Source organism: Mandrillus leucophaeus, unplaced genomic scaffold (assembly GCF_000951045.1).
Source record: "Mandrillus leucophaeus isolate KB7577 unplaced genomic scaffold, Mleu.le_1.0 Scaffold296, whole genome shotgun sequence".
Classification (NCBI taxonomy): Eukaryota; Metazoa; Chordata; class Mammalia; order Primates; family Cercopithecidae; genus Mandrillus; species Mandrillus leucophaeus.
The window spans coordinates 1,439,122-1,458,176 of record NW_012103098.1 but is presented as its reverse complement, the minus strand read 5'-3'; the positions used below and the strand labels follow the sequence as shown (position 1 = coordinate 1,458,176).

The following is a 19,055-nucleotide window of genomic DNA, read 5'->3' as shown; positions in this document are numbered from 1 at the left end:
TGAGAGGTCTGGCAGCTGCAACTGGGGCTCTGCTCTTTAGCAAATGGGTAACTGATAACTGATCTCCTTACGTTTTACAGGTAAATGATGCGATAGGATGGGAATGGCCATGGGTGTATTTTGTTAGTCTCATCATCCTTGGCTCATTTTTCGTCCTTAACCTGGTTCTTGGTGTCCTTAGTGGGTAAGCAGTTGGATCCGTGTTTCACCTTCTCCTGCTGCCACGTGTGAGGCAACTCTGCGTGTCTCCCAGCTGCTCCCTGACAGCTTCTCTGCATGTGTTTGGACTCTGATGGCCCCTCAGTGTGTTGCTTTTGGATTGAACTGTGATTCTTTCTCCCTGTTTCTGTCTGTGAGATTCTGTGTTTCCGATGCTTGCCAAACACTGTTAATTTAATGAAAACGTTCCCCCGAAGCCAGTCGTGTTAGTATGTGAATGTGTAGAGGTAGATTACAAGTGAGTTAAAGGAATTCCAGCCTTGGTCTCCCCAGGAAAGAGGCTTTCGTCCCTTGTAATTTTGTGTCTATTAGTACATAACCTGGCCCCTTTAGGTCACCACAGTGCATTATAAATACTTCCAGGGGAGTTTTAGATTTTACTGTGAAGGAGAAATAAGCCTCAAGCACATAAATACTGTACAGTTTCAAAATCTTCCTCAGATTGGGATTCTTTATTAGCTTGGTTTTCTAGTGCTGTCACTGTGAGAACTGTCCCTGTGATTCAGTTTTAACCATAACCTATAGAATCCTTCTCTCAATGCAGAGTGATGATCGACTTTTGTGCACACGTTTCCCATGGCCTCACAGAGACCGCATCATTCAGTCACCGTTTTTGAAGTTTACGTGTTTATCACTTCCTCTCTATGGATTGACTCTCCACAAAGAGGCTGTAGCAGAGACTGGCCTGGAAAGGGGACTCCTTGTGTTGCAGGCTGTGCCTTGCCTGTAGCTAGAGATGCCATCCCAGAACCCTTGTGGTCAGCCCTGCATCCATACCGCCTCTCAGACACCCCCAGAAGGTGGGGTGCTACAGAGAAGGGAGCCGGGGGCTGTCTGGCTCTCTCACAGTCAGCTCCTTTATATAGCCATTGCCAGGATGTGGGGGGGAAGGCAGGATACCAGGAGGCCCAAGAGGGGCCCATGTCTCCCAGAGGAGCCTCTGTCACTGCGCTGCTCCCAGGCACCCTCAGGAAGCAGTGTTGATGGATTTGATTCCAGGCGAGTTTATCTCTTCCTCACTGACTTTATCTTGCTCTTTCCGAGGCTGTATCTCGGGGAAATGATGTCTTCATGTATGCTGAGTTAGTGAAAAGGCTTTAATCGCATTTTTGGAAACACTGCCTTTTCCAGAGCAGAAAGCCGAGTGCATTTATCCATCTTGGCTTCCTTTCTGCATCTTCCGTGCCCTGGATTGAATGTAGTCAGTTCCACACCAGGGATGCACACTGTCACAGGAAGTCCCTATGTAGAGATGGCCCCAGGGGCCACTGCCCCCCAGAGAGAGAGGTGGTGGCTGGGGCCACATAACCCTCCCCTGCCTGAGCCACCTCCTGTAGATGAGTGGCTCCTCAAGCCTCAGGCCCTTTCACCTCAACGTGAGAAGTGTCTTTCTCCTAGTAAACCTCAGCGGCCTTAGGCTAGGGTTGGACATGTGAGGGTGGTGTCTATTCCTGGAGAAATAACATCGTGTTTGATTTTGCCACAGGAGCTTCCTGTACAAGGTCAGCAGCAATCCTGGTGTGAATTCCTTGGCGCCTCATGTCTCCTAAACCCAGCTAAACTGACGGAGGCCATGGAAACCACTAATTTGAACAGTGCCGGTGACATGCCTTATCTTTTAGCTTCCCCAGGCAGGAACCATTGCCCCAGCAGGCATGATGAAGCAGAGGCAGGAGCCAGATCGTGAGGTGCTTAAAAAAAGAAAAGAGAAAAAGATGGGAGGCGGGGCTTCCCACTATCACAAATGGGGGTTAAACCTGCACCTCCGTGGGAGGTACCCAAAGCTGGAGGATAAAAAAGGTACACTCCTTCATGGAACAACCGGTTTACTCAAATATATTTTGGGGGAAAATAATTTTTTTAAAAAAATATTTTTTCATCAAAACAAAACTTAGATCCCTTATGAAGGAGACTGGAAATGACACATGAAATTATAAAAGAAAAACCCGAGACTTCCCAGCAATTCTAACTGTCAGTGTGTGTTGTGCTCAGACCCCTAGGGGCTGCCCACGACCTCCTGTCTACTCCCCCAGAAGGCCTCTGCTAGGGCTGGTTTGGGTAAAGACAGAACCATGTCTGCAAAGCACAGCCTCGCAGCTGTGTTCCTGATTTGGCCAGTATTTCCTGAGATCCTGTAGAGTGCCCGGCTCTGGTCCAGAGGCCAGGGGTGCCAAGATATCTCAGACACAGACAGCGGCCTTGTGCGTAGGCATTCATTATCTCATGGGGTAGCCTATTTTGAAGCAGTGCAGGAGGGCACATGTTCAATAGAGGTGCAGACCCAGAGGCTCTGTGAGCTGCCCTGGAGAGATGAGGAGGCATCTCCCCTGGAGACTGACGAGGGGCTGGCATGCCTCCACCTCCGCCCCCCCAACCACCGCCTTCCCTCTCTGCCTGCTACTCCCCTCTTACTTTCCCATTGATATTTTTGTTGTTGTTAAAGCAAATTATTATTTTTTTTTAAATGTTAGCCTCAAGAGTCTTCATAATTTTTTAAGGGAGCACTAGAGAGGTACTGCCAAACCAGAAGGATATAAATGTTGAGAGGAAGACAATTTATGTTGCATAGACCTCGGGGGACTGTCAGACCAACACAAATGTAATCCCCTAAGCACTGAATTAAAACGCCCTCATTTTAAAAAGGCTGGTTGAGACCATGTGATTGCCTTCTCATGAGGAAATGTTAGATGGTGCTGTGTGTCTTCAAGTCTGTCAGCCATGTGGAAATACCTGTATCTGTTTCTGCTCTTTGGCTCCTTCATGTGTGTGGCCATGCCATCCTATTGTATTCTTGAACAGACGTTAATTTGCACATTGGATTTGGTGTTTATTTGCAAAGTGTTGATGATTTGGGAAAATCTTTGGTTTTATAACGTAGTCTTTTTTCCCTCAAGGTAAGTATGAAGTTTATGAACTGTAAACCCTATGCAGCCATGCATGAACATAGATGAATACTTCCATCTCTTGTCACAGTATTCTGTGGGAGGGGCTGAGAATGTCTATGACTAATGTTGCAATTTAACCTTAAGTTGTCATTGAGAATATGCTCCCATTATGACCAAGAATCGGAAAGAATGTCTTCTTTAAGTCTGCAATTCAGACATATTACACGTGGCCTTCTAGAAGCTTGGCAATTTTTCACTTTTCAAATTGTTCATTGAACCCCCTTTTGAGGTTTTCATCTTTAGAATCATGCTAGATTCCCAGGGTCATGGGCGGTAGGCTGGTTGACTCTGCCTCCTTCTCCATTTTAGGACCCACCTGCCACCAGCCATCCACCTATGGTGGGGGTGTCTGAGCTTGCAAGACGCGGGATGCCCTAGGCTCCCAAGATGTGGCTCCAACCCCCAGGAAGGGGGCTGGAAGACTTAGATTCTGTCCTGCCGGAGTCCCACGTTCACTCTGGGACTTCACTGAGTTACCCTGAGCCTCAGTCTCTTTGTCCTTCAGGATGTCAGAGATATCCTGTCTTGCCGTCTCCCACACGGGGTGGTTTTCAATCAGCTAATGACTGTAGAAATCCTTCTAAAAATACATAAAGGGGTTTTCTCATTTAACATATTCTTATCTTAAATCCATGGATGTCCGCCACTCGCCTCACTGGGTTAGGTGGGAACAGTGCAGGGTACTCTTTGGAAATTCTGGAGTGTAGCATTTTCTGGATATCCCAGCAGGTGGCCACACTTTACACACACATCAGTGTTGTACTCAGTGTCACCCAAGAAGGGGTGGCTCTGGAGGATGTGGAAGCACTGTGTCAGCTGCAAAGTATTATGCAGGCCTAAATCATTGTTATTAAAGTTATATTTGACAAGGTTTTTTTGCACAAATTGAGGGGAATGGCATTTCTATTACGTAGTGGTTAAGCACACCAGCTTTAGAATCAGACAACCAAGTCTTGAATGTTTGTTCTACCTTTTCCAGTTGTGAGATTTGGGGCAAGTTACTTACCTCTTTGCGCCTTACTTTCCTCATCTGTGAAATAGAGCTCATCACAGTACCAGCTTTGTGAAGTTCAGTGAGGACTCAGTGGGCTGAAGAATGTAGAAGGCTTGGCCCGTTGAAATTATGGTAGTTCAGGAAGGGTGCATCTCTTCCTGGATTTGATGCAAGAAAAGAATCAAATCAATTCAGTCCTTTGAAACTAATTAGTAATAGCTGGCCAAGATAGGTCTGTGTTAGTGAAAAGCCCAAGTTATATTTTAAAAATGTTTTATTATATATATAATGACATAAGGCACTGCTGACTAAAGGATATTACTGCATAAACCCCCTCCTGGGCTTGCTTCAAAGAATAGATTAAAATCATTTATAATCTGCTTAGGAATTCAAACCTTTGGTTTTGGCAACATCTTATGAAAAATATTTGAAATACTTTGTTAAGTAGATCTTGTATATTGTTAGTCAATAAATGTTGTTATTAAACCCACTCTTATGATATAAAATTGAATGTAAACCCAGCCCAGGTCTGCAAATTCAAAATCATACAAATACAAATTAATTTGTATTCTTGGTGTTCCAGTAAGTTCCAGATCCTACGAGATCACAGGTATCATTTTAAATCAATCCAATTTTGTATTACTGTATGCCTATTTATCTTTAGAAGTTTAAGGGAACATGGATGAAGCGAAGCATTATGGAAAACTGAAGGCGATTTTCAAACTAGTTTATCTTTTTGAATCTCACGTCCTACATTCCATTCTGGCTAATCGGATACCAGGGGCCTAGACAAAGACTCAGGCATGGCTACATTTAGGAAGCTTTGGTTTCCTAAAGCAAAAATTCATGGGATGGAGAGTGTGAAGAGGGAAGATGGTGCCGGTGCCAGTGCGCTGTGGACTGACTGTACCAGAATTTTACATAATGGAATCAGGTTTGGTCCATTTAAATTCATACTAGTAATAGCCAGACAATCTCTGATTTCTTCTACTTGAATGGCGGCTCAAGAGGCAAAACACACCAATAGATAGTAGTTGTATTACTTGTGAATATTTTCTAAGTGGAGACGTATCCTCTGAGAATAGGCATTCTTATACATTTTTCGTGACTGAGATTAGATTTTTCTCTCATTTGGCTGGGCACAGTGACTCATGCCTGTAATCCCAGCACTTTGGGAGGCTGAGGCAGGTGGATCCCCTGAGGTCAGGAGTTTGAGACCAGCCTGACTAAGGTGGTGAAACCCTGTCTCTACTAAAAATACAAAAATTAGCCAGGCATGGTGGCACATGCTTGCAATCCCAGCTACTTGGGAGGCTGAGGCAGGAGAATCACTTGAACCCGGGAGGCAGAGGTTGCGGTGAGCCGAGACTGCACCATTGCACTCCAGCCTGGGCAACAAGAGCAAAATTCTGTCTCACAAAAAAAAAAAAAAAAAAGAAGATTTTTCTCTCATTCAACACTTTGCCAGCATCTACTGATAGAAAATGGACAATTGAATTTCCTCCAATATATATACCTCTGATGTGTCTGCATTGTTAAAGAGTAGGGTAATTGCTTACAAAATTGAAAAGGTTGTTAGTGGGGTCCTGGGGTAGCCAGCATATCGGTATGATTTGTTACCGTATTCAGAATAAAACCACACTGTAATATGAGTTAATTCCATATCTTGGCCAACAGAGAATTTTTGGCCAGTGGCTACTAGAGCACACAGAAGTCCAGTCTAAAAGCGACAATGGAGGACTCTTTGTAGATAGTTCATATGATTAAAAAATAACTTCCTGTGTGTTGTAGTGATGATTAAGCTAAAGACACGCTTAATGATTATTTGTAGCAAAGTACTTCCCCACATTTAGCTGGGTTTGTCTTTGGTTTGAAGAGGCTAATATGTGAAAGATTTGTTTACAGTTGGATGCCCCTTTTTCTGAACCATGAAGTAATATTGTGGATGGGGTTGAATGCTGAGGTTAGGGTGCCGGAAAGATTCAGGGTCCTTCAGTACCCTCACGTGGCTTGGCTTTGGTAGAACAAGAAACTAAGCTCCGATTTGGCTTTAAATGAGAGTGCTAAATTTCCTTTTTCTAATAAAGAACCTAGCTAAATATTTATATATACTTTTGAACACTGAACTTTCTTGTTGCAGAGTTAACAGCTGTTGGGGGTAGCTGACAGCTGGATCCTGGTGCTGTTGGTACCATGGTACCTGAAGTGCACAGGCTGGTAGCCACACCTGACATTAACAAGTGAGTGGTAACCTCTCTGCCGCTGGCTCGCAGCTACTGTTTCCATAGAAATGGCTGTCGGGATCAGTGGAAACGAGGTAAGTGAAAGTTTTCGCTGATCCTTGTTTCCATCAAGCTGACGTCTGTTTCCCTGGCAACAGCAGTGGACAGCAGCCAGGCACTAGCAACAGATTCAGTAGAGCTCTCACTTGTCAGCTGTGGCTATCATCTGTTCCTGACCAAGTTCTTTTTTTTTTATAATGTACAGAAAGACCTCTGAGGACCCAGGAGGCACCTCTGGCCACATGTGCCCTCCTGGACGCTCGTTTTGTGGATGGAGAGCTCTGTGCTGAGTTGACTGCTCTGTCCACAGTTCCCCCTCCACCTGTGCTCTGGGTTGTTGATGTGCAGGTTAGAAGAGGGAGGTTGTTGAGGGTATTAGTGTTGCAGGGGAGGCTGTTGAATCTGTTGATCTAAAATCCTAGGGGAAGAGAATTCATTACAGTGCTTTCATGCACAGACCCAGTTCTTTATAAAGCTGTTGCTACCTTAATAGTTGAAATTAAAGCCATAATTTTTCTGTGTTCCCTATTCAATTGGAGGCATTAACAATTGCCATTACTTTTACAATGAAAAGGATATTTAGGAGTTTAATAATTTGGTTTGTGAGAAACAAATTGATGATTGTCTCTAAGATGCTACTGTCAACGTTATGCTTCTTTTCTCTTTTGTGTAATATTCTTTTACGGGATGGTAAAATTGATTTTACAGAGATCAAATATTGGTATTGCAGGGCAGCTTGGTATACAAAGATCAGTGGATCTATAGTGTAGGGAACTCTTCCCTGTTAAAGTTCAACAGTTCCTTTTCTGGATTTCGTTTTAATACTTCAACAGATGTATGCACCCAAGCCCTAATATCCTCCGCCCATATGAGACAGCATCCACAGTGCCACAGAGCAAAGGAGAGTCACTGTTACTGCCCTGGTGTGTGAGATGAGAGGCATGGAATGAGGTGTTGGTTTTAAGCCCTTATTGACACCATTTATTAAAGAGATTTTCTCTGGAAAAAACAAAACAGCTTTGGCATTCAGAGCTGTATTTTTGAGAAGCAAATGAGCATAAAAATCCCCAGTCTTATGAGAATTTAGATTGGCTGCTAGAAGAGCATTGGAGAACTATGGATTTTTGTCTTCGGAGGGCTTTCTGGATGACTTTGTTCCATAGCTCTCTGGAAATAGGGCAACTGTGCTTGGCCTGGAGGCAGCTGAATTTGATATAACAGACGAATAAGAATAAGAAAATCCTGCTAGATCCTTTTTTCTCCCTCTCTCTTAACTTCCTAAGAATGACTTATTCATTTAATGAATTTTTTTTTTAGTTCCTACACAGTGGTAGATGTATGCCAAATGCCCTGCTAGGCACTGGGGTTACAGTGGTGGAATGTAGGCACTGGGTAGGCACCAGGATTACAGTGGTGGAGTGTAGGCACTGGGGTTATGGTGGTGGGATGTAGGCACCGGGGTTACAGTGGTGGGATGTAGGCACCGGGGTTATGGTGGTGGGATGTAGGCACCGGGGTTACAGTGGTGGGAAGTAGGCACCGGGGTTATGGTGGTGGGATGTAGGCACTGGGGTTACAGTGGTGGAGTGTAGGCACCGGGGTTACAGTGGTGGGAAGTAGGCACCGGGGTTATGGTGGTGGGATGTAGGCACCGCGTAGGCACTGGGGTTACAGTGGTGGAGTGTAGGCACTGTGTAGGCACTGCAGTTACAGTGGTAGAATGAAATGGTTTCTTTCTTCATGAAGCTTATATCTAATGATGGAGGCCAAAATGACAATTACAAACCTGTGTAAATGCTTTGAAAGAAAGGTTCATGTGCTGTGAGAGGGTTTAACAGGCACAACTGCTGTCAGTTTAGTGGGTAGGAGCATCCTGGAAGTGAAGAATGAGTGGTCACCGTATCCAGGCAAAGTGGGAGAAGAGGCTGGGGCAAGGGTATTCCAGTCAAGGGAAAACCCACAGAAAGGAGATATAGTAGGAAGAAGCAGAGGATGCTGGAGGAACTGAACGAAGCTAGGGTGACTGGAACTGGGGGAGCTGGAGGTGGAGGCAGATGAAAGGAGAGAGACTGGCTGGCAGAGTCTATGTCACATAGGACGTTTAGACTGTGTCACAGGTTTTGGTCGTTAGCTGAAGGGTAAGAGAATGCATGGATGAATTTTAAGCAGGGAGTGGTATGATTCAGATTTACATTTTCTAAAAATTATTCTTTGTTCTCATATCTTCAACTTACCTTAAAATCCTTCAAAAAGATAAGATGAATTAATAGATGGATAGGGGGATGCAGAGATAGGCGATAAAGAAAATGTAGCAACTGGGTGCTGTGGCTTGCACCTGTAATCCAAGTGATTCAGGAAGGTGAGGTGGAAGGGTTGCTTGAGGCCAGGAGTTTGAAACCAGCCTGAGCCGCATAGCGAGACTTTGTCTCTGGAAAAAAAAAAAAAAAAAAGTCTTTTTAGTTAGGTGTGCCTGTAGTCCCAGCTACTCAGGAGGCTGAGGCAGGAGGATCGCTTGAGCCTAGGAGTTTGAGGCTGCAGTGAGCTGTGATCATGCTTCTGCATTCCAGCCTGGGGAGCAGAGTGAGACCCTGTCTTAAAAAAGAAGAAGAAGAAAAGATAGCAGGTATTAATTATGGAATCTAGGTGGTAGGCATATGGGTGTTCATTGTATAATTGTTTCTACTTTTATGGATGTTTGAAATTCTTAATAAAATGTTGGGAAAATCTGCATATGAAAATCACTGTGGCTGCAGTAATATGAATAGATTGGATAGATACACAAATGGATGTAGAGAGACCAGTTTAAGGCTCATATAATCTGCTTCCAGCCACAACATACTAGTGCTACCAAACTGGACCTTTCACCGTAAACAACTATAAAAGACTAGGCAAAAAATAGGAAGCAACTCTTTTCAGAAAATGGAAATAGGATGTACAGGATTGCAATCCCTACGAGAAGGGAAACACATTAGATAAACTGCAATTGTCCTGGCTTTCTGCCTGGAGACAGTTTTAGAATTATGGCAGAGAGGCAGAGCCCAGCAGAGAACGATGGTCCACTTGCTGAGGGGTCAAAGAAGAGAGTTCAGGGCTGCTAAGATGGCTGGGATTTTCAGGGCAGAGGATGGGTGAGAAGTATGCAGAGAAGGGGCTCCAGTAATCAGAGTAGAGGTTCTCTGAAATCTGACCATACACTAAGCTGCTTCTGTGCCAGGTGATACTTACTGAGGTCAGGCAGAGAACAGCTAGTAGAATGCTGTAAGCGGTTGGAAATCACTCCATGCTGGGAGGTACATGGTTCTGCTCAGCTGTAGTGGAAGGACCTAATTGAATACATTGGGTACCGAGACTTCAGAAAAGCCAGGCTTTAGGGTTGGAGCTACTTTAGTCCTTGAGTAAGATACTCTAGACCTGACTTAAAAAGCGTAGAAACAAGTTTCAAAAGGATCAGGCGAAATGGCCAATAAATTAAACACCTGCCAAAAAAACAAAAATCAACATTCGTTAAAGGAAGAGACCAAAGCCCAGACGTTCCCAAGATGTTTTTCCTCATGACCAAAAACTATAAGACATGAAAAGAAGCAGGAAAGTATTCATGATCAAGGAGGGAAAATTCAGTAGAAACAAAAGATGACGGATGTTGCAATTAATAATCGAAGACTTTGAAGTCTACTATGAGCCCGTTTAAAGAACTGAAGGAAAAGATGGACATAATAAAGGAATAGGTAAATCTCAGTAGATAAATAGAAACAATACAATATCTGAAAAAAGTAGATTGGACATTATAGAAAAAGTCGGTGAGGGCTTAGTGATCTCTAAAACAACAATAAGCAATCTGATGTATATGAAATTGGAGTCACAGAAGAAGAAGAAAGAGATTGAGTAAAAATTTTAAGATAAATAAAGCTAATCATGTTGCAAGTATTGAAAGCTAAGTTAATAGATCCAAGAGGCCCAACAAACCTCAAGCAGTAGAAACACAAAGGGAACCACTGCTAAGCACATCAAATTTAGATATCTGAAAGTAAAAGAGACAGAGAATTTTAAAAGAAAGCAAATGGGAAAAGGCACATTACGTACCAGGAGAAAATAATAAGTATATGCATCTACTTGTTTGCAGATGTAGTGCAAGTCATAGGGCAATGGGTGACATCTTCAAAGAGGTGAAAGGAAAAATGATTCTGTATGAAACAAAAATACCCTTCACAAAAGAAGGAAATAGAAAAACTTTCAGGTAAACAAAATCGAAGAATTGGTCACCAACAAATTCGCACTCTTAAGAAATGTTAAAGGAGGTTCTTCAGGCTAGAAGAAAATAATACCAGATAAAAACGTTAAATATCCACTTTAAAAATGAGGAGCATGGCTGGGCGTGGTGGCTCACACCTGTAATCCCAGCACTTTGGGATTCTGAGGCAGGCAGGTCACCTGAGGTCAGGAGTTCAAGACCAGCCTGACTAACATGGAGAAACCCTGTCTCTACTAAAAATACAAAAAAATTAGCCGGGAGTGGTGGCACATGCCTGTGGTCCCAGCTACTCTGGAGGCTGAGGCAGGAGAATTGCTTGAACCTGGGAGGTGGAGGCTGTGGTGAGCTGAGGTTGTACCACTGCACTCCAGCCTCAGCAACAAGAGCAACACTCCATAAGAAAAAAAAAAAAAAAAAAGAAGAAGAAAGAAAAAGGCATCAAAATGGCAAACAAAGATAAAAGATTTCTTCTCATTTCTAAATTTTCTAAAAGATAATTTAAAGTAATAACAAGGTGTTATGGGAACTGGAACAAGTCAAAGTAAATTATAGGATAACCATACACAGAAGATAAAAGGAAGTTAAATGGAGCTTCACTGTGATAAAGTTATTACATTTTGAAATAATATGAATTCATGGTAGACTGTGAGAACTTAAGGGGTGCATATGATAATCTCCAGAGTAATGACTTAAAAAGGTTGCTAAAAAGAAGAGATAAAATGGAATATTAAATAGTACTAAATTATCCAAAATAAGTCAGAAAAGGAAGAAAAAGGAGCAAAGAACATACGGTACCAACAACGAGATGGTAGACAAACCCAGTTATATCAATAATTGCATTGGATGAAAATGTGCACAACATTTTAGTTAAAAGATAGAAATTGTCAGACCAAGTAAAAATGTAAGATGCTATAAAGACATGGATTAAAAATAAAAAATGGATGAACTGTACTAATCCACACAAGTTGAACTTTAGCATAAGGAACATTTCCAGAAATAGGGACATTTCAGAGGTAGACATTTTATACTCATGAAAAGGTCAATTCATTAAGAAGACACAATGATCCTAAATGTGTTGGCACCTAAATACAGCTTGAAAGTACATGAAGCGAAAGTTGTTAAAATTAAGTGGAGAAATTGATAAATCCAGAAACATAGATGAAAAATTTTATCATTCTTTCTCAATAATTGGTTAAAAACAGCAAGTATAGATAATATCTAGATTATATTTAGATTGGTTAATAACTGTCAGCCAACTTGACCTAATTGATATTTACAAAACACTATGTTCCGTAATTGTGGAGTACACATTCTTTTCAGAGCACGTGGAACATTCACTAACGTAGACCATATCTTGGCCATTAAAGTCTCATTAAATCTCGAACAATTGAAATTTTACAAAGTATCTTTGTTCTAATGGCAGTAGATTTAAAACAGAAGTTAGTAACAAGCTGTCTGTAAACCTTCCCAAATGTTTGGAAATTGAATAACCTATAACTCAAAAAATAATAAAAATTAGAAAATATTTTGAAACTGATAAAATCCAACTGGGAAATCGTAAGATCCATCTAATGCAGTGCTTAGAGGGACATTTATAGCTCTATCAGTAAGGAAGAAAGGTTTAAATTCAGTGATCTACATTTCTATCTACTAATCTAGAAAAAGAAGACCAAATAAGTCCAAGGTAAGTAGAAAAAAGAACAACAGAAGTAAATAAAATAGAAAACACAAATTATAAAGTTATTTGGAAAGCTTAATAAAAATTGATAAATATCTAACAAAACTAATCAAAAAAGGAAAAAAAGCAAATTACCAGTTTTAGAAATGAAAGAAGAGATACCACAGATATTACAGACATTAAAATAATAAGAGAATAAACTGTTTTATGACAAATTTGGTAACTTAGGAGAAACAGGCAAATTCCTTGAAATATGCAACCTACCCAGAAATAAATTGGGAGACTCTTATATTTGCCTTTTTAAATGGAATTCCGAATTGCAAACCTTCTGTCAAAGAAAATTAGAGACCTAGATGAGGTCAAAAGTGAATTATGTCAGCCAATTTAGAAAGAAATTATACCATCCCTAGAAATTATTTCAGGTAGTAAAGTTGTAGGGAGCATTTCCCAACTCATGAGGCCAAAATCTCAATACCAAAACTTTACAAAGACATAATAAGAACAGTATCCTGGCCGGGCGCGGTGGCTCAAGCCTGTAATCCCAGCACTTTGGGAGGCCGAGACGGGCGGATCACGAGGTCAGGAGATCGAGACCATCCTGGCTAACCCGGTGAAACCCCGTCTCTACTAAAAAATACAAAAAACTAGCCGGGTAAGGTGGCGGGCACCTGTAGTCCCAGCTACTCGGGAGGCTGAGGCAGGAGAATGGCGTGAACCCGGGAGGCGGAGCTTGCAGTGAGCTGAGATCCGGCCACTGCACTCCAGCCTGGGGGACAGAGCGAGACTCCGTCTCAAAAAAAAAAAAAAAAACAAAAAACAGTATCCTTCATTAATTTGTACACAAAAATTCTCAAATATTAGCAAATAGAATATAGCAGGATGAAAGGAATAATATCTCATGGCCAAGTGGGATTTATGCCAGAAATACCAATTGATTCACCATTGGAAAATCAAATAATTTACCATATTAATAGAATGAAAGGGGAAATCATATGATCACCTCAGTAAATGCAGGCAACATTACCAACAATATTCTATAACCATTTATAATAACTCTCAGCAAACTAAGAATATACAAAAACTTCTTCAGCCTGAAAAAAGAACTATAGCTGACAGCATACTTACTGGTGAAAGACTGAATGTTTTCTTCTTAAGATTAGGAACAAAGTAACCATTTTTCTCTCTTCTTTTATTCAATGTTTTATTGAAAGTCTGAAGGTAAGACAAAGAGATAAAAGGCAGAAAGATTGGAAAGAAAGAAAAAAACTATTTCTATTTACAGACATGATTGTCTACATAGAAAGTCCCAATAATTGAACCCAAAACCTACTAGAATTAGTAAGTGAGTATAGCAGGGTGACAGGATACAAAGTCAGCATACAAAATTCCATTTTATTCCTATATACAAGATGCAGGTGTTGAAAATGAAATTTAAAAAATTACAATACCCTCAAAAATTATTTACAATAGCATTCCTAATACTTAGGAATGAATATAAGAAAAGATATGGAAGACCTCTACACTGAAAACTGCAAAACACTGATTAGTAAAATTACAATGCTCTAAATAAATGAAGATATACCATGTTCATGGATTGAAAGACTCAATATTGTTAAGATGTCCATTTTTCTCTATGCATTCAATGTTGTCCCATTTATAAATCTAAGTAGCCTTTCTTTTAGAAACTGACAAGCTTATTCTAAAACTAATATCTGTAATTGCAAATGACCTCTAATAATGAAAACAATCATAAGAAATAAAGAAGGAGGGCTTACACTGCTGATTTCAAGATTTACTGTAAAGCTGTAATAAATACAGTATTTGACATAAAGGTAGATTACTAAAACAACTGAATGGAATAACAAATTCAGAAATTCCTTTGTATGTTCAACTGCTTTTTGATGAAGGTGCTAGAAAAAGGTCATACCAGACGCAAACATTAAACTTGAAATCAATCATAGATCTAATTAAAAAGCTAAACATATAAATATTTTCTAAATAGATTTCTGCTCTTCAAAAACTAGAAATTTAAAGGGAAACCACACTGGGAGAAAATACAATACTTACATCTGTGTATCTAGAATATGTGAAGAACTCTTAACAACTAGATAATAGAAGAATAACTCAAAAATTGGCAAAACATTTTTAAACATACTTTACAAAAGAATGTATATGAGTAGCCAGTACGTACACATTAAAGATGTTCTATATCATTAACCATCAGGGAAGTGCAAGTTAAGAAACTGCTACATACGTAGTACAATAGCTAAAATCAAAAAGATGATTTCCGAGTGTCATCAAAAGTACAGAGGAACTGATATGCTCATACATTGTTTATAGAAACATAAAATGATACAACTACTTTGGGAAAGTTTGTCAGTGTCTCATAAAGTTAAACATATACTCACCATATGGCCAAGCAATTCCATTTCTAGTATTTGCTCAAGAGAAATGAAAACCTGTATCAACAAAATGACTGGTACATGAGCACTCATAGAGCCTTATCCATAGTAGCTGGAACTAGAAAAACTCAAATGTCTATCAATAGGTAAATAAGCAAATTGTGGTATAATCATACATTGGAATATTCAGCAATGAAAAAGAATGAAGTACTAATACATTATCAATGAAACTCAGAAGCAAGAAGCCAGAAAGAAAGGAACATATTTATATGAAGTTCTAGAACAGGTAGAACTAATCTATAGTGACAGAAATCAGGTCATTGGTTTTCTAGGTAGGAGGTGGAGTTGATTGGGAAGTGGAATGAGGCAACTTTTTTGGGGGGGGTGTTATTTAAAATTTCTACATCTTGGCTGGGACGTTGTTTACATGGGTGTCAACATTAGCCAAACTGTATACTTTGAATTGTATATGTTTTATTTTATGTGTCTTGTACCTCGATAAAGGTGATTTTAAAATACCATTAAAATAGAATTAACAGAGACCTCTGCCTCTAGTGAAGATGGAGTGACAGAACTGGATATACCCTCCCACCTGAAACCACAAAACTAAATAGAGGCAATCTTTAAAACAATGGTTTTCCAGACACTGGATGTTAGGCAATGAAGGACAGTGATCCCTGAGACACAGGAGTGCTTGAAATAAGCCCATGGTTGTCCCAGCTTACTGGCTTGAGAGAGCTCCTGGGCCACGTGCACAGAGGGGGATCCCAGGGGAAGCCCTGTGGTCTCCCAGAGTTGAAAAGATGAAGCTAATAGTCTGTGGAGAACAAGGTGGCTTGAGTATGCAGGACAGAGTACCAGGGAGGAGTGAATTGCAGAGGACTCGAGATGAACAGAGGGACTTCTAAGTATTCAGAGTACGTTTTAGCACATGTGTAAGAGAAAACTACCCAAGACTGAGGACAAAATATTTTGAATAGTTTAGAAGTGTTCATCATTCATATGGGTCCAGGAATATTGCCTGTTCCTACCAGCCAATATTGTCTGTTTTCCAGCCAGACTGGAAAATCTCATCACTGGTGGACCACTGGGTTGATTACTCAGAAAGATGTTGCCTCAGCCTTGAGGAATAATTAGCCCTAGACTGAGTGATGCTCCAGGCTGACCTGACCTAACCATTAAAGCAAGACCTGAAAGGATCAAACTGTTTCATTCAAGTGACTTAGCTGCATCCCAGAACAAAACACAGGAATATTGATAGGAATACAGAAATATCTAGCACTGAATAAGCTTTTATGCCTGACATTCAATCAAGGTTACCAGGTGTGCAAAGAAGCAGGAGAACGTGACCCATGGTAAGAAGACCCCATCAATTGAAACCCACCTAGAACTCACACAGATGTTAAAGTTATCAGAAAAGGACATAAGAACAGCCATCACGACTGTTTTCCATATGTTCCAAATGTAGAGACATGGAAGATACAAAAAAATTTAAAAATTAAGATCCTAGGAATAAATCTAATGAGAGATGTATAAGACCTCTTCTATATAAAAGTTTGCTGAAGGAAGTTTAAAAAGACCTCAACAAATGGAAGAATGTATGTTCGTGGATTGGAAAACTCAATTTGTTAAAATGTCAGAGACTGTATTAAGAGAAGGTATATTTTCTTTGTAATGAGAGGAAGAGATGAGGCAGATATGAGTTGGGTTTGATAGTGGGAAGCTGGGAGTATTCCTGCCTAAATTCCTAATTTCTCTGTAACCGGAAGCAGGGTTAACTGCAGATGGTGAGGGGTAGGTGACAGTGTAGTACGTCTGAGAAGAGTGGAAAAGGCTCAGAACAGTCGTTGCAGAGAATTAGGCAATGATAGGACCAGAGAATCGAGGTAGATGATCAGTAGCATTGAGGTCCTGTTGGATTTGAGTCTATTCTGATGTCGGCCTGTACCATTGTGTGACTTTCTGTAGCCATGCTTGGCTGTTCTTATCCAGACATGGAGAAAGGGAAGCTTTGCACTTTTTGCTAACTGTGAATCGAAAAGGAGAGGTCTGCTAGCTGTGAGCATTTTGCTAGCTGTGCATGCATAAAAAGTTAGAAGACTGTTGAGGATGCTAGCAAGGATGTTGCTGAGATGACAGATCATGATACTTAAGGTGAATAAGGAGGAAAGGAGAGACCTAACAGAAAAAATGAAGGTATCAGTGGACTGGAGACTTCAGAGAGGTTAAAAATATTTCTAGTGGGAATAGTTGAAGAAGTCAGCTGGAATGAGAGAAGGTTGTGGTCAGAGAAATGAAGGCTTGAACTTATAATTTGGTGCGGATGAAGTTTGGTGTGACAGTGAGATTGGGTGGCTGAAGTAGTACGGAAGAGATAGTCATTGGAGACTTGTGGAGGAATTGGAAAACTAGGGTGAGGGCATCAGGGGCCGTTGGAGTACCCCAGGGAGGTTGTAGAATGTGGGATGGAGCAGCAGACGGGGAGCCAGGAGTGGAAGTCCTCACTTCCCAAGGGCAGCAGAGGACAATGAGGAGGAACCGGAGGAGGGTATGTGGCCCACTGGCACCATCCTCAAAGGATAGGGTTTTCATTGATTTTTATACCAAGGTTGGGGAGTATTGCCCTGGACATGAACCTGAAAGTAGGCTGGGTCTGGAAGGGCTGCAGGGATCACAAAGTGACAAGAACGTGGGACCCCTTTGAAGAGGCTGCAGGTGTGGGAGAGCTTGGAGCACAGGGCAAGACTGAAGAGTAGGGGAAGGGTAAGTCAGTGACAAGTTGGGAGGGGTCCTGACAGTGGTGTGCTAGGCGACGTGGGACTGGGCAGTGTCCAACCCAAGGCAGCAGCACAGATAGCTGAGGCTGGGTGCAGATGTGCCTTCTGCGGGTGAGGGGCCTCAGAAGGGGCCTGGCAGACCCTGGCTTGCTCGGCCTGGGGTGATGTTGTCCAGCAGCCCTGGTCTGGGTTCCCCCGGCCCCTACGGGGCTGTTGGAAGCTTCAGTCTCCACAGACTCAGCCTTGGGTGGGGGTCTGCCCGGCTGGGGTGGGGCAGTGCTCTGGCTGTGAGCTGTGCCACCCCGGCCTGTGGGGTCTCTGCTGGCTGAGGGATTACTGGTTTCTCTGTTGTGGTGGGGGGAGCATAAAGGCAGGGGTCGGAAGTGCTGGCCCCCGTGCCAGCTCTGTACTTCCTAGAGGCGTGGCTTCTTTGGTCAATATACTTCACTTTTCCAAACCAAGGCTTTTTCTTCCTAAAATTGGAGCGCCCCACCTGTGACTTTTCTCACAGAGCCATCCTGATAACCAAGGAGAGAAATGGATGGGAAGGGCCTGGATAAACGGGAAGACCTTTTTAAGTATGTGGGAGCTCCGCACTGGCCTGGTTGTGACCTCCTTCTTGGAGGTGGTTTCTGTGAGCTGGAAAAGTCATCTCATTTGCAGTCCGGATGTTTACCTGCGCTTCTCTCCAGGGCCCCACATCCTTCCAAGACCTGGCAAGGCACTTGGTGCATTAACCTGATTTCTCTAAGTCTGATTGTCATGAGTTTGGTTTTGGGTTCAGAGATAAAACATTAATCCACCCTGAACCCATCATTCCCTCGAATGATGGATTCCTTCTGCTTTAAAATAAATCTTGGTTTAAGTTGCCTGCTGGTAGCTTTGGGCCTCTGAGTCCTGGAGACCCTTGCTGCATCTGAAGGATTTTAAGTCAGTGGGTGAGAGCACACCACCTGCCGAGAGGTGTAGTGTCCCCAGAGGCACCTATCCTTGAGTCATGAGCTATTACTTACCAACAGACCCACAGACACATGTCAAGAATTCCAGGGCCCAGTGTGGATTCCAGCAGCTGTACTCTCTCCCCCTTCGGCTATCAGTCAAGGATGTTTTAGCATCAAATCTGTACCTATCAGTATGCCCTAGGAGCACAGCAGAGGGTTGGCAAGTCAGAGGGCCTCACCCGAGGAAGCTGGGCTCCAGTTGGGCATTGAAGGATGGACAGGATTCGTTAGGATGGTAAAGAAAAGAAGCAAGTTGTCAGGAGAGTGGGACCTGGTGCCTCCTGCCTGTTGGAACCAGTGAGTGCAATGGTGAGGCTGCCAGGGTGCTCCGTGCTGGCTGGTGAGCAGTGGGCAGGGCGGATGTGGAGTTGGGAATACCCACTGAGGGAGGCAGGGTTGGTTTTTTTTCTTTAGGCTGTGGGAGCCGTCAGAGTGTTTGAAATAAGGTGATGGTTGACAGCCGTGCCTGGAAGGTAAAGCTGGCACCTCCCAGAGTGTAGTGGAGTTA

The 19,055-nt window shown here is 42.2% G+C and overlaps 1 protein-coding gene across 4 annotated transcripts in view; it reads left to right on the top strand.

Moving 5' to 3' along the window:
- The window catches only part of CACNA1D (calcium channel, voltage-dependent, L type, alpha 1D subunit), a 326,299-nt gene that overhangs the window by 182,116 nt on the left and 125,128 nt on the right, over window positions 1–19,055 (top strand). For 2 of the 4 annotated variants that reach the window (XM_011986179.1, XM_011986181.1), the window contains exon 8: window positions 81–184. The exons of the other annotated variants lie outside the window; for them this stretch is intronic. In XM_011986179.1, the coding sequence (XP_011841569.1) occupies window positions 81–184 (104 nt within the window). The remainder of the gene's footprint in view (window positions 1–80; window positions 185–19,055) is intronic. 4 annotated transcript variants of the gene reach the window in all.